The sequence below is a fragment of the Molothrus aeneus genome, chromosome 6 (genome assembly GCF_037042795.1).
Source record: "Molothrus aeneus isolate 106 chromosome 6, BPBGC_Maene_1.0, whole genome shotgun sequence".
Classification (NCBI taxonomy): Eukaryota; Metazoa; Chordata; class Aves; order Passeriformes; family Icteridae; genus Molothrus; species Molothrus aeneus.
This window is the reverse complement of record NC_089651.1, coordinates 30,844,963-30,860,867: the sequence shown is the minus strand read 5'-3', so window position 1 is coordinate 30,860,867 and position 15,905 is coordinate 30,844,963. Positions and strand designations below refer to the sequence as shown.

General features: G+C 41.8%; 1 protein-coding gene across 1 annotated transcript; it reads left to right on the top strand.

Moving 5' to 3' along the window:
- Positions 1 to 512: 512 nt before the first annotated feature.
- THBS1 (thrombospondin 1) lies at positions 513 to 14,131 on the top strand. The gene is made up of 21 exons (XM_066551845.1): positions 513 to 582; positions 1,303 to 1,880; positions 2,366 to 2,441; positions 2,690 to 2,886; positions 3,059 to 3,184; positions 4,729 to 4,822; positions 5,173 to 5,346; positions 5,711 to 5,887; positions 6,199 to 6,372; positions 6,545 to 6,672; positions 6,789 to 6,941; positions 7,431 to 7,649; positions 8,122 to 8,229; positions 8,614 to 8,773; positions 9,165 to 9,283; positions 11,037 to 11,271; positions 11,651 to 11,878; positions 12,083 to 12,354; positions 12,814 to 12,911; positions 13,021 to 13,160; positions 13,781 to 14,131. The coding sequence occupies exons 1-21, from the start codon at positions 513 to 515 to the stop codon at positions 13,786 to 13,788; spliced, it is 3,534 nt and encodes a 1,177-aa protein (XP_066407942.1). The 3' UTR covers positions 13,789 to 14,131.
- Positions 14,132 to 15,905: the final 1,774 nt, after the last annotated feature.

Sequence of the window (15,905 nt, the reverse complement as noted above, 5' to 3'; positions counted from 1 at the left end):
GTCCGCCCGCTCCCCCGGCCCGCGGGGCGCGCCCGCCCCCGCCCCCCGGCCCCTGCGGAAAGTTGTCCCTGGCCCCGGAGCCACCCGGTTCCCGCCTCCCGCTTCCTGCCCCGCCGCCGCCGATTGGCCCGCCGTGCGCCCAGGAATGCGAGCCATCCCTTTATAGCCGGGCGCGGCGGCCGGCGCCCGCAGAGTCCCGGCAGCGCCGCTACAGCTGCCCGTCGGTGCTCGCCCTCCCGCGCCGGGACAGTCGGGGCCGCCCGCGGATATTGGTCGCCGGTACCTAGAGGCCGGCGCTGACCGCCCGGATCGCTCTTCCCGCAGGTGAGTGCTGAAGCGGCTCCCGCCGCGCTCGCTGTCCCGTCCCGGGGCGGCCGGGGACACCTGCCCCGTCCCCGCTGCGCAGCCTCCCTGCCTGCGGGAGCCTCGCTGGCGCCGGCCGTAGGTGCGACGGCAGCGCGGTGACCTTCCCCGTGTGTGTCCCCAGGCTGGTTCAGAGACAGACCTTTGCCATGGGGCCAGCGACTGCTCTCTGCCTCCTTCTCCTCGTGCTCGGCGGATCAGAGACCAAGCGCACTGCAGGTAAGGTCAGCTCTGTGCTCGTACCGGGGACAAAAATAAAAAACTTTGGTGCCTGTGTTGATGAAGTTGTGCTCGGTGGTAAAGAGCTCTAAAGCTCTCAGTGAACAAAAACGTTTTAACTTGAGCATCAGCTAGTTGGGAACAGGAAACTTCTCTCTGGTGTGGAATTTGTGTAGCCTTCAGAAATGGGAACACGGAGTCTCCAGAACTCGAGCATGAAGCTTGTCTACCTCTGTGCTGAGCTGAGGGAAGGAGGAACATGGTGTAGGAACTGCCTGAAGAAGGAATGGGGTAGTAGGCTGCCGTCTTGGTGACATAGAGAAGCTGCTACTGTGCTACTGTCACTCAGTTAGATTATCCAAACTTACTTTGACATGTCCTAGCATAGGAATATTGCAGAGTGGGCTTTGCTGTCTATTTCTGTGCTGCTAGAGTGTAATGAGGTGCCAGAATGGCTGCTACCTTTGTGTGTCAGTCAGCGGGTACCTGGCACTCCTGTGCCGCCGACTGGCTCCTGTACAAGAATGCACATGTAGTGCTGCACAGCAGCTCCTGGTGGGACTGCTGCACCATCAGAGCTACTGTCTGTGCTCTGATGTGAGGCACTGTGCCTTGCACGATGTGCACCAGGAGCCAAAATGTTAAGTAGTCCTGGGAGATTTACACCTACTCAGCCTCTTGTCCTTCTCTCATGGTGCTTATCCTGATCTCTCCCTGCAGAGTCCAGGAATGATGATAACAGCGTCTTCGATCTCTTTGAACTCATTGGCTTCATGAAGAAGGGAGCTGGGCGCCGGGCCCCTGGGGTGTACCTGGTGAAGGGACCAGAATCCTCCAGCCCTGCTTACCGCATTGAAGATGCCAGTCGCATCCCTGCTGTCCCTGACTCGAAGTTCCAAGACTTATTAGATGCCATCCATGCTGAGAAGGGTTTCATTCTCCTGGCCACTCTCCGGCAAGCCAAGAAGAGCAGAGGCACACTGCTCTCTGTGGAACAGAAAGATGGCTCTGGTCATGTCTTCAGTCTAGTATCAAATGGGAAGGCAGGCTCCCTGGACCTGAGCCTTTCTGCTGATGGCAAGCAGCAGTTAGTGTCAGTAGAGGATGTCTTGCTAGCTACAGGACACTGGAAGAATATCACCCTGTTTGTGCAGGAGGACCGAGCTCAGCTCTATGTGGGGTGTGAGAAAATGGAGAACGCTGAGCTGGACATCCCCATCCAGAACATCTTTACTAGGGACCTCGCCAGCAGTGCTAGACTGCGTATTGCCAAAGGGGGAGTCAATGACAACTTCCAGGTAAGACTTTCACTTATGTTTTTGCCTAGAATTTTCAGTCATCTGTTTTGAAGGTGCATTACCTACTCAATGAGCCTAAACAGCAACAAAGAACTCCAAATCTGCTAAAGTTTACTAATGGAGTTTGAAGGGTAAAGCATTAGATTTGCAGGGATGGAACTTTCTGCAGCAATAAGAAGGCACTGAAGCTTCCAGACAGGTAGTTGCAGCTTCATTGCTTAGTTTCTTAAACGAGATTCAGAAATCCATGGGTTTTTTCCTTCCTGCCTGGAGAGTCGCCAAGTCCTTATGCTCAAGGATAAGACCGTTAGGAAGCAGGGCTGGTTCTCATTAAGGAGAATAGAGCAATATGTTTCACTTTTCCATCTGTCTGTCGTAAAATTGCTCTGTAAGATCTTGCATGACCTTCAGTCTCTCCAAGTGCAAGTGGTACTTCTTTCCTTTGCAGTTGCTGCAAGTAGCTGTAATTCTTCCTCTGTCCACAGGGTCTGCTGCAGAATGTGCGGTTTGTGTTTGGAACAACTCTGGAAACTATCCTGCGGAACAAAGGCTGCTCCAGCTGTAAGTTTACAATCTTCTGAGTCCAATGACCTATTAAAAATAAGATTTCTCATTACATTAGAAAGACAAGTTGAAACAGAACTCAGAAGTAATGCTGACATGCAAATCCACATTGCATAAGAAATAAGATTAGATTTCTGCAGGCACCCTAATGAATCTGGTGGCAGCTGTTTAGCAGGTGTTAGCCTGGAATGATAAATGCATGTGGTATAAAATGCATTTACTTCACGTCTGTTTTTTTCTCTTAGCCACTAGTGCAATCATTACTTTGGACAACCCCATCAATGGTTCCAGCCCAGCTATCCGCACTAATTACATTGGCCATAAAACAAAGGACATCCAAGCAGTCTGTGGATTTTCCTGTGATGAACTAACAAATATGTTTGTGGAACTGCAAGGGCTACGGTCCATGGTTACCACACTTCAAGACAGAGTCCGAAAAGTGGTAAGTGATGGTCAGCTTCATGGTACCTTTCATTAACTAGCACTTAGTGAATTAATTATAACCTGACTTTTGAGAGCCTATGTAAACAGCAAAATATTTACTTTGACTTTTGTGAAAAAGGATATTTCTGTATTAAATCCTAAATGTCTTCTTTTTGCTTCTCACCCCCAAGACTGAAGAAAATGAAATCATTGCCAAAGTAGTCCAGATCACTCCTGGAGCGTGCATTCATAATGGAGTCTTGCACAAAAATAAAGAGGAGTGGACTATTGACAGCTGCACTGAATGTACTTGCCAGGTAAGATTCCTCATGTTCAAAAATCACCTGAGTATAAACTCATAAGCTGGAATTAACAGATATTTCTAAACTGCATTGTTTGTTAGAGTGAGTCGTACACAGAACTGAGCTTACTAGAAAAGCCTTAGAATTACTCAGTTTATTTCATTCTACTGGATCTCTGATACAAAGGCAGCTTCCATACCTTGTCTCAACAGCAGTATTCTAGAAAATTATATGAAACTCTGAAATTATATGTATCACTCTGATACAGCCATTAATGGTTTTAGTTCCTTAATTTGGGGAATGCCTGTATTCTTTACATAAGTCCATCAGTAAACTAAAAGTCATTATCAACACAACAAATGTATGGTACTATAGCTTTTATAGATCTACATTCTGTCCTCACTGAACCTCCTGCTGACTTAGTAGAAAAAGATAATTCTAGTACTCAGTAAAGGCACTTAAACTTGTGTTTTTCTTTATCTAGAAAATGCTTCTAGGTGTGTCCTATTAGCTTTTGCAGATTATATGGAACAGCAATACCTTTTGGATTTCAGTTTAGCTGTTTAAATCCCTGGATTCACCTGGAAAGATATTTAACCTTTGTGTTTCACTTCTGCTGAATGTTGTAAACATACACAAAATGTAGAGTTTCAGGATTTCTTTAAATTATTTGCCTGTTCCATTTAAGTATACCTTAGCAAACACATTTTAGGATACCAGTCTACCAAACAGTGGGTTAAAAAGTATGCCACTCTTTAGAAACTAAAAATCTTTAGAAACTAATTTGTATGTGTGCAATACAAGGCAACTCAAATTCTGTGTCTGCTTCTTTAGCTCACTGTGTCTTTTGTCTTGTAGTCAGCAAATGGTACTGTAACTTTTGCATTTGCCTTGTTCCTACCAATCTGTTTACTCAATGTTAGCTGCAATTGCCTTAATCTAGTAATTTGCTTGGGGAGATTAAAATAATTATCATGAGAGCATTCTTCTGACCAAACTGCTACCTTTAAGAGGCAAAACTACAGAGTGCCCCTTAGCTCCTATTGAGATTGGGGGTGGGTGTTCTTACCCTGCCTGTTTGGCTTGCAGATCAAAAACCTCTAATTATAAGTTATAGATTGCCCAGCACTTGAGCAGAGTCCACTAAACTCACTTTATCTTTACCATATAATCAGCTTAAATCCATATTAACAGAAAAGAATGTTGGCTTCTCATTCTTTCTTAATTTCTTTGAAATCTGACCTTGTACTTTGGGTATCACATAGTAGTCATTGACTTGAGCCAGCATCTGCTAGCTACTACTGATAAACTTCTGCAGAACCAAAATATTTCTGCTTTTGACTAAAAAATAATAGGTGAGAATGGAAACAAGATGAAGTTTGACTGAAAATACCTGCGACTACCCCTTGTTTTGTATTTTAGCTCTAAATACAAGGGTTTCTGCTTTAGATATGCTACTGAGTCTTAAAGTTCTGCAGAAAAGGTCCCTATTATTTACCCAGACTCCAGACATTGTTTAAATTCTGCTTGATAACTGTAAATCTCACAATTCATTATAGAACTCTGCCACTATATGCCGGAAAGTGTCCTGTCCTCTCATGCCTTGTTCCAATGCCACCGTGCCTGATGGGGAGTGCTGCCCTCGGTGCTGGCGTAAGTACTTACTACTTTCAGAGTCCTGTAGCAGTTGTTCATCTCTAACTAGACCCATGCTGCTCTGCAGTATACCAGAACTGGATATCCAAGGGGAACCTTGTGCTTCTGAAGTAGGTTAATCTGATGTGTCTTTGAGGCTGATCACTTACATGATACATGTTCAGATATTTCCTACAATATGTAACATACTGAAATGTTTGAGTTCATGGCCTTTATCTTACACAAAGAAGGAAGATGAATGTGGCTTCTGAGGACAGTGGTGTCCTTTTTTGCAGAGAGAGGGGTGGGAGAAAAGGTATGGGAAAGCATCTACCTGGAGTCTTACTCAGAGCTGTATCTCTCTGCAGCTAGCGACTACGCAGACGATGGATGGTCTCCTTGGTCTGAATGGACCTCGTGTTCTGTGACCTGTGGTAATGGGATTCAGCAGAGAGGCCGATCCTGTGACAGTCTCAACAACCGCTGTGAAGGCTCCTCTGTACAGACTAGGACTTGCCACCTTCAAGAGTGTGATAAGAGATGTAAGTACTCAATCTGCTCATGCTGGTAGTAAAACAGAGGCTGCTTTTATTGGCTCAATGTTAAAAGCAAGGATTACCATGTAGCTGTGCCACTGGCATGGATCCTTGGCTTTAAGGACTTGTTAATACAAGGTGGAGGGGAGCAGATAGTTAATGCAGTAAACAGGCATGTTTGGGCACTGCTCCCAGGATGAAACATGATGCCAGTCTAGGTATGAAATTTCCCTAGTTGCAAAACTTGATCTGTGACAGTCAGGAGGCTATCCATTCCACATGGAGTCTTTGGTCCTGGTACTGGCTATGTTCTAGGTGCTGTACAGCTGAAGTCTTCAGAAATTATGAGTAACAGAAATCTCTCTTGTAGTTAAACAGGATGGTGGCTGGAGTCACTGGTCGCCATGGTCATCATGTTCTGTCACTTGTGGCACGGGCATCATTACTAGAATTCGTCTTTGCAACTCTCCAGTACCACAGCTGAATGGCAAACCCTGTGAGGGTGAAGCAAGAGAAAACAAAGCCTGCCAGAAAGATCCTTGCCCAAGTAAGTGTGTCCTAGTGGTAACTAGTAATTGGTAGCTTAGTGAACATCCTGAGTAGTTACTTATTAAGATTGTTCTAGTATTCTTCTTTCTTCTCTCTTTAAACTTAGAGGTGTGCTATATGAAACCTCACAGGTTAATTTCAGATGAAACTATTTTTATGCCTCTTCCATGGAGTCCATTTATTCTGTCATTTATGTCAGAACAATGTCTGACCTACTCTCCCTACAAAAGTAAAGTCTTCAGTCAGGTAGAAACTCATTGTAGCACTGAATTAAAGCTAGACATGTTTTCTATCTTCTTCTCCCATTAGTTAATGGCAACTGGGGACCATGGTCTCCATGGGATGCTTGCACAGTGACATGTGGAGGAGGACTTCAGAAGCGAAGCCGTCTCTGCAATAATCCCGAGCCTCAGTATGGTGGGAAGACTTGTGTAGGTGAAGCTAGAGGGACTCAGGTCTGCAACAAACAGGACTGTCCAATTGGTGAGTATCCATTTGACCATAAACATCTGAAGGTTGTTGATAATCTTGAAAATACCAGTGTAAGGTCTGCAAACCTCAAGTGCTAGTTTTAGACCAGGATATCAGCCAAATACAGTACTGTAGCAGCATGGTAAAGCGTCCTTTATCATAACATCTCCTGCTTGTTTCACAGATGGGTGTCTGTCTAATCCCTGCTTTGCAGGGGCTACGTGCACCAGTGCCCCTGATGGTTCCTGGAAGTGTGGGGCCTGTCCTGCTGGCTACCATGGTGATGGTATTCACTGCCAAGACATTGATGAGGTAAGAAGACAGTAGTTTTCTCCTTGAAAGGGAATGAAAGAAAATGGAAAGGGAGGACAGAATCACTGTTTTATAATGCTAACTGTTGTTCTCCTTTATCTCAAACTCAATTTCAGTGCAAAGAGGTTCCTGATGCCTGCTTTGTGTTCAACGGAGTGCACAGGTGTGAGAATACTGAACCTGGGTACAACTGTCTGCCTTGCCCACCACGTTTCACTGGAACACAGCCATTTGGTCGCAGTGTTGAGGATGCCATGAGTAACAAACAGGTATTGTCAATTTGAGAATTGTTCTGAGTTACAAAATCTCACAAAGTTTCTAAAAACCAGAAAACACCTATATGTTCTAGGCAAAAAAGGCTTGGAGCATTTAATAAAACACCATCTTCTGTGGTTCAGAACAGAAGAAGCATTGATTAATTTATTTTGAAGATCAAAATGAGTTTTAAATATCATTATCCTCCTCAGCCATGCAGGGGTCAGAGGTTACACATAATTTTAAGAGTAACTCAGGAGTATTCACTAATGATACAAAAGTATGTGCCTCATATCTTAGTGCTTGGTTCCATTTAATAATACAGAAGGTTTGAACAAGAAAAATAATTAGTACTAAAGCTGGTACTGGAGTTGAGGACTGGAAGAAAGCCATGTATGAGGCTTTTTTTTGCCTGATTGATTAGGATGTATTTGAATCTTTGGGGGAAAAGTGAGGGATAAAACAATGTTTTCAGTGGGTTTAAGTTCTTTGTGGTCTTCTAGGTCTGCAAGCCACGTAATCCATGCACAGATGGAACACATGACTGCAACAAGAACGCCAAATGCAATTACCTTGGCCACTTTAGTGACCCCATGTATCGCTGTGAGTGTAAACCAGGCTATGCTGGCAATGGCATCATCTGTGGAGAAGATACAGACTTGGATGGATGGCCAAATGAGAACCTGGTTTGTGTTGCCAATGCTACTTACCACTGTAAAAAAGTAAGTTTATCCTCTTTTACCATCTGCCATTCTAACAGCCTAAGCTGTTAAACTATTCTCTCAGCAGATAACCTAGGGATAGAGGAGGTGTAGGGATACCATTGTCAAGGCATTGCTGGGAGGTTCTTGCTGTTGGTGTATTGCTTTATATATTCTTGTGATATGGGAAAAAATGAAGCCTGATGTAAATGTTCTAGGAAGATTCTAATTTAGGCCATACCTATATCAGCTTTGTTCTGATAGCAATCTCCAAGGGAAGAGCAGCAGGGTAAGATTCTCAAAAACAGCCCAATCTTTATTTTAAAAATTACTTATCACTGTAATGACTAGTTTAAATTGAGAAAATTACAGTAAGGCTACTCCTACCTGACTGAGGTGTTACAATTTTGCCTAATTATTAGATTTTACCCGCTCAAATCCATGTTGTAATAATACCAAGAGTGAACATCTCTGTGTACTTCTTTCTTTGTAGGATAACTGCCCTAATCTGCCTAACTCAGGGCAGGAAGACTATGATAAGGATGGGATTGGTGATGCCTGTGACAGTGATGATGATGATGATGGCATTCCTGATGACCGGGTAAGAAACAGAAAGGAACAGCCTTTGAGAATGTGGTTTTCCCACTCCCCCTCCCAAAGCTGGGGTATAGCTTCTAACCTTAATCTTAAGAGAGGACCATAGGAAATTGCTGGCAATGACAGCTATCCTAGAAACCTTAGATATGCATAACTGTGCAGACAAACTTTCTGCAGCTGTTTGAGCTTTGGAAGTGCATTTTCATTTTTCAATCAGCCATTCATACACTCATGCCAGCAACAGGGTGTTTTGAGATAGTAGCATCTGAGTTTTAACTGTTACCCCACCTTTCATTTCTTCTTTTATATAGCAGTACAAGCATAAGCAGAATCTGGTTAAAGCTTTAATTTGATTCATTTTAAAACTTGACTTTTCTCATTTTTGCAGGACAACTGTCCATTCATCTATAACCCACAGCAGTATGACTATGACAGGGATGATGTTGGTGACCGCTGTGACAACTGTCCCTACAATCACAACCCTGATCAAACTGACACTGACAACAATGGAGAAGGAGATGCATGTGCAATAGATATTGATGGAGATGGTAGGTGGCCTCTGATCACTCCTTTAGATGGTTTTCTAATCAGCCATAAATCAAATGAACACAATGTAACCCTGATTTCCTACCAAATTTCATCCCTGAACGCACAAAAGTTCCCTTGTGGTGGTTTCAGGACATGAAGGCTACTGAAGGAACAGTTAGGGCTAATGGAAATTCACTCTGGAATATACGGATTTTGGCACAGTTCAATTCTAGCTCCACTTTCCCAAGGCAATAGGAGCAGAGTCTGTGACAGAGCTAGTGATGAGTCACATTTCAAAGCTTTCAAATGCTGCTCAAAATGCTTTAAAAAAGGTATCAAGAAGTGTGTGGTGGCTTTATACAGTCCTTTGCAGCATGTAGATGTCTGATTTTCATTCATGAACTTTTACAGGGGTGCTTAATGAAAGGGACAACTGCCAGTATGTCTACAATGTAGACCAGAGGGATACAGACTTGGATGGTGTTGGAGATCAGTGTGATAACTGTCCACTGGAACACAACCCTGACCAGGTAAGGGATTTGAATTATATGTAAGTAGAGGACTGATGTGCTAGAAAATACAGCATGTTGTGTGTTGTAGAAAATAATTGAACCGGTTACACCTGAAATTTGACTTGTCACAAATCATTCTTACTACTTTCCAATTTGGTGCCTTTATCAAATAGCATGTCCTCAGAGTCTGAACAGCTGCTAGGTATTTTCTGAAAAGTAGCTGTAGTGAAGATCTGTGAGACTGCTACATGTGCTTGTCACCTAAACATTTCTTAGGTTTGTCAGTTCTGGTGATCCTCACAGTGAGAATATGAAATACTTTGGGAACATTGAGTGAAATGTGTGTAGTGGAACTACTCTCTTCATAGCTGTAGGGCTGTGTTCAGTTAGACATAAAGCTGTTCTTTAAACTTTGTTGCTAAACTTGAAGCCAACTGCATTTCAGAAGATAATTTTTCGAGCAGAAAGTAGAAGGCAGCACAAGTTGCTTTTCTGACACTTCTAAAATTTAATATTCTGACACTTCTAATATTCTAATATTCTAATATTCTAATTCTAATATTCTGACACTTCTAAAATTCACCTTCATAAAAATCCAGGGGGATCCAGACTCTCAGACAACTTACTGATTCAAAAACTGAAGGCAGAAGTAGATTAAGCCTGTGGCATCCTGTCAGTTAAAAGACTAAGTTTAATAGCTTCAGGGACACAACTGGAATGTTTGAAGGGCTAGAAAAGCAGTTGCAAATTAGTGGAATGTAGTGTAGTGTGGCCATGTAGCCTAAAAGCAGTGTTACTTGAAGGATTTAAACAGATAATATAAAATGTCTTAGTCATTGTCACTTGCTTTACTATTTCCCCACTTGAGGGAGGGAATTGTTTGAAGATCCTTTGAAGCAGCTGCTTTCAGGAGGATCCTTTCTCTTGTGACTTTGAATTTTAAGACTCTAATGGCTTTCCAAACACTATCCTAATCAAGTTCTAGAAGTAGAGATATTAGATTTCAAGTGCCAGAATTAGTAGCTAATCCGACAGTGTATGGTATGCCTTCTGTCTACACCAGGGTCACCCACCTGTGCTCACAAGTCTACTAGGCTAAATGTGAGGCAACCTCAGGGATGACAGGATTGTTTTTCTTAGTTCGGAGCTTAGTTCTTAGTTCGGGAGCTGATTATGCAAATGACTGTCTAAAATATGCGATCAGCAAGCACTAACTAACTAACTAGTTAGTTAATGCAGTCTGTCACCAGCATGGGAACAATTGTCTTGTCTGATGAATCAGGGGGCATGAAGAGCATTTATGATAGAGAAAATTGAGCTGTGATGTAGAGGATGTAACACTAAGCATTGGTACACTGTTTAATGTTGTAGTCTCTACTTACTAAGTACAGAGTAGTCCAACCCTGAATTGGCCTTTGAAACCACATTGCTGCTGCCAGGGAAGGTAGGAGATAAAGCACCCTGCATCCAGTATGGTAGACTAGTGACAGAAGAGACATGTGGCAAAGGCACAAGATAGCTGATGATCACACTGCTTTCTGATGCTGTGAATTCAAATTAAAACCAGAACAAGTCTAAAGTAGCATAAAACTAGTTAGCACAGGCAGTTTTAAGTGTGTATGAATCCACCCACTATATCCATCTTAGCTCTTGATAAAGCAAGCAGAAATCCTGATTAATTCTATGTTTTAAGACTCCTATTTTAGATACCTCTATATCAGCCTTCTTTAAGTGGCCTTTTAAAATGTTTGGTTTTTTTCTCCTCTGATAGGAAGACACTGATTCTGACCTCATAGGTGATCAATGTGACAACAACCAGGACATAGATGAAGATGGTCATCAAAATAACCTTGATAACTGCCCCTATGTGCCCAATGCCAATCAAGCTGACCATGACAAGGATGGAAAAGGGGATGCCTGTGACCATGATGATGACAATGATGGTGTCCCTGATGACAAAGACAACTGCAGACTGGTTGCCAACCCAGATCAAGCTGATTCTGATGGTAAGAGCCAGTATCGTAATGACATTTTAAGAGTTTTTTTAATAGTTTGATGGTATTTTTTTCACACTATTTAATGTTGGACAAAACTAAGTAATAAAAAACCAGAATGTCTATACCAGAAAAAAAACCAGAATGTTGTTATAGTGCTTCTCAGGAGTAAAGATCAATGTAAAAATGACCACATATCCAACTCACTCCTAAGTCACTATCAGGCTGGAGTGAAAGGGCATTTATACAGTCACTGCTATGGCTTCTGTCATGTGTCTGCCAAGTACCTGGGCAGTCAGAGGTCTGCAAGTCAGACTTCAACTCCCAAGCTGTACAACTCAGAAACAAACAGTGGTGGTAATTAAACAGTAAAATTACTTTTGTCCTACAGGTGATGGACGTGGAGATGCTTGCAAAGATGACTTTGACCAAGATAGTGTGCCAGACATTGATGATATCTGCCCTGAAAATGTGGAAATTAGTGAGACTGACTTCCGAAAATTCCAGATGATTCCCCTGGATCCCAAAGGAACATCCCAAAATGATCCAAACTGGGTTGTTCGTCACCAGGGTAAAGAACTGGTTCAGACAGTCAACTGTGACCCTGGCCTTGCAGTCGGTAAGGGGAAAAATTTAACAGGCACTGTTGTTTGGGTGGTTTGATTTTTTGTTTGTTTGCTTGTTTGTTTGTTTGTTAGTGAGGGTGAGGGATGGTTTTAGTTAGGGTGGGGGAGAGGAAGAGGACCTAAGTAACTATTAAGGAGTTATTTAAGAATTGTAAAAAAAGTAGCTCCTAAAACTTTATTCTTTGATGTCTCCATAGGTTTTGATGAATTCAACGCTGTGGACTTCAGTGGTACCTTCTTTATCAATACAGAAAGGGATGATGACTATGCTGGCTTTGTATTTGGCTACCAATCTAGCAGTCGTTTCTATGTTGTCATGTGGAAGCAGATCACCCAGTCTTACTGGGATTCCACACCAACCAAAGCTCAAGGCTATTCAGGTCTCTCCATCAAAGTTGTGAATTCCACCACTGGTCCAGGAGAACACCTTCGTAATGCTCTGTGGCACACAGGAAACACTCCTGGCCAGGTAAGAGTGGCACTTACTACATGCTGAAGTACTCTTAATGTGATAACATGAGCACTTCAGTGTAATAACATAATCTTCTGCATAAGGCAGGCTGTTCTTCCAGAAAATTAGACACTTAGAGGGGGCCTGCACATGCTGATCATGTAGGCTTCTTGCCAAATACCAATAACTTCATAATTTTTCCTAATCAAGTGAAATATAATATACAATTAACAAGATTGCTTGCTGCAGACAGACTTCCCAGCAGCAGTGAATCAATTTGTTAGTGGAATAGCTGTAGCTTTCCATTTACATATTTTAAAAGTAAATTTGAATGCAGTTGATTTCTATTATTTCTATCTTTAGGCTACTACAGAGCCTAATGACTTATTTGCAGCCTTTAATAATAAGACACCTTCATGTCAAAATAACTGCTGTGTTATCTCTGGCCTTTGGTTGATGAAAAACATTCTTTCACAGGTGAGAACTTTGTGGCATGATCCTCGTCACATAGGCTGGAAAGACTTCACTGCATACAGATGGCGACTTAGCCATAGACCAAAGACTGGCTACATCAGGTGAGTATCATACTTTTATCTGAAGTAAATATCACAGGAAAAGTGGATGTCTGGAAAATAAGCCTCACAGGACCTTGTCAAAGATGGCTGAGCTGTTGTCTCTTTGTAGGGTTGTAATGTATGAAGGGAAGAAAATCATGGCAGACTCAGGACCAATCTACGATAAAACCTATGCTGGTGGTCGGCTAGGATTATTTGTCTTCTCTCAAGAAATGGTGTTCTTCTCAGACCTTAAATATGAATGCAGAGGTAAGGATGACATGGCATTTAAGAGATCCTATATAAATGAATTGGTTCGAGAACATAAGACGTAAGACCCAAGAGAGAAAGTTGAACTGTGATCTTTTGTGGTTCAGGTTCAAATGAGTTCTGCAGGCAGGAGCAGGACGCCTTGATAAACTCTCCACAGTTAAAATTTTAAATATGTAAAATCTAAGTATATTTCTATTGTGTTATTTCAAAGTATCAGAAATTCCTGTTGAGTTCCAGAAATGAAATACATTTTGACTCTTCTTTGAAGTGCTGATTTGAACAAATGAGCACATCTGACAAAATCTAAGGTAGAAATGCAATATATTGCTCTGAGCAAGTAAAAAGGTGATTTGCTTAAAAGTAAGCAAAGTAGAAGGCTGTCCATATATTGCAGTCTTGAAGTTTAGTGGAAGTGCATACAACTAGTTCCAGCTGTCTTAGTCTTCTGAAATTGTCACTTCATTATGTAATAGTTACATAGATTAGATTATGAAGTCTAACTCAAGGAAGTACCTAATTTCAGTTTTCTCTACAAATGTGTCTGGGCATTAATGACTAGGATATAATCATGCATAATACACAGAAATATTTAAATATACATTTTCCTTTTTTCACAGATTCGTAATCACAAGATTGTTGGATTCAGAGACTATTGAAAAATGCTGGTAATTGCACCTTTTGAAACGTTTAGCCTTACAAATCCTGGGACCATTATATTATTCCTTCCTTTCTTCTTTCTGCATAAATGTGGACTCGAAACACATGACCTGCCTCAAGAGAATGCTTTTGAGAGAATGAAAGTGAGAACATACTTGGTATCTGACCTCTGCTGAAGTGGAAGGAAACAAACGTGTCTTGCAAATGAGAATTGTCGTCACTGAACAAGCACACTTCTTTCAGTAGGAAAGACATTTGTTTGCTGTTTATCACAGTGCAGTGTCACTGCCTCTCTAACTGGAGGTCCCATGGAGTAGCATTTTGTAAAAGAACATCTTTGGATGTGCTGTGGACTACTTAAACTGAAGACCTTTCATTGTGTGGGGAAGAGGGAGTTTGGGTGGGAGGGGGAACTCTAGGTCTTTCTTTATGGGGTAGAGAATTTTTTTAAGGAAGGCTGTGCTACTTTGGTTTACATCCATTTAACTTGGAGAAATTGTTTTCTATGTCATACCTTTCAGATAAAAAAATACCCTTACTCTGTTTTTGGTGAGCTAGATCAGCTGCTGTACTATACAGGACAAAACAGATATCCTAAAACTGATTTTTGTCATGGCAGGAGAGAAAGAGGATAAAAAACTGGTACACTGGATCACACCAGCTTTGGGAGAACTGGGATTTATGATTAGATTCTGTTTTTGCCTGATCTAGATGCTGGCCTTGCTTACCTTCAAATGTGTTCCTTCAGATATGGTGCCAGAAAGCACCACCATCTCAGCTAGACTGTGCTGTCCTTCAGGAAACCAGCACATGCTTCACTTTTTATGGTTAAAGAGGCACAAAAATCATGTAATGAAAACATTCCTTTTCTACATGCCATAGATGTTTTAAACCCCTCGCTTCTTTAGAGGGGAGGAAAAGGGGCCTGTAGATAAAATTGTAAAATATTTATTTTTGCCTATTCTTGATGTTATAATGACTGAGGGATTATTGATAAAAACAACAAGAAATGCGTCAAGACTATCCACCTAATCATTGTTACAAGTCTTCATGACTGTAAGATTGTAAATACAGATTATTTATTGTCTCTGTTCTATACTGAAACTAGAAAGGGTTTAGTTGAGAAAAAAAAGTCTTGTCTGGAGCAGATAGTGGTGATGTATTTGTTACAAAGAGCAATTTTCCCATAAAGGCTTTGAGGCACAAGGAAGAGTGAGGGTGTGGGCAATGGGATGTTTGTTTTTCTCAGTCTGAGCTCAATGTTGGCTTTTCCTTTCTTTGTGCAAGGCAATTGGTGTCCTGGCAGGCAACTGTTCTGCAGTGCTAAAATTCAAATCCTTTTTGATAGCAGCAGTTTCTGTCCCATTTATAGCACTAGGGATGAGGGAATGCCATTCACCCTCTTAATGTTCTCTAGTGCTGGGAAACGTCTGTGATGCTTTACCTCTGCTCAGTGGGCCAAACCCAGAGCCAGGAGAGCTGCCCTGAGGAGACTGCAGCAGGAGGCTTGAGGACAGCCCTCACTAACCCTGTAACAGCCTCTTTGGGCCACTGCATGCTCAGTTTGGAACTAGTGACATGCAGCTACAAAAGAAGTAATTCATCACAGACTGGACAATTTCAGGAGCTCCTTGCAAAAGAGGGAGAGGCCTTGATGTACATTAAAAGACTGTTTTCCTCAACAGAAGGGGCAGCATCCTTCTAATATTTCCTTGTCTTTTGAAAAAACAAAAAGAAATGAACATGGTGAAAGTTTTACGTACAAATATTACCTCATTGTTATGTGACTGAGAAAAACCTTTGGAGCAAGCGAGTTCAAATGTCTAACAAACTTTAAAGCTACTGTAGTACTAAAAAGTTAATGCTGTACATAGTAAAAATTTCTTTGCAGAAAATGTATTCCCAGAAAGGAAATGGCATTGGAAAAAAAAAGTCAAATACAATTTCTGATGTTGTATTATATTTTTCCTGTCATCTTGTATACCATTGCTTGTATTTTTATAAATTATTTTTCTCATTGCCCTTGTAATAGTTAATCACATAATTGTGTAGATAGGCTATTTAAATAATTTATCATGAAATGCT

Bases quoted from the DNA above. Each gene is read 5' to 3' on its own strand.
- THBS1 (XM_066551845.1), top strand. From the start codon at position 513: ATGGGGCCAGCGACTGCTCTCTGCCTCCTTCTCCTCGTGCTCGGCGGA. The intron at 5,347-5,710 runs GTAAGTACTCAA...TCTCTCTTGTAG, and splicing joins TCAAGAGTGTGATAAGAGAT to TTAAACAGGATGGTGGCTGG. The intron at 11,879-12,082 runs GTAAGGGGAAAA...ATGTCTCCATAG, and splicing joins TGACCCTGGCCTTGCAGTCG to GTTTTGATGAATTCAACGCT.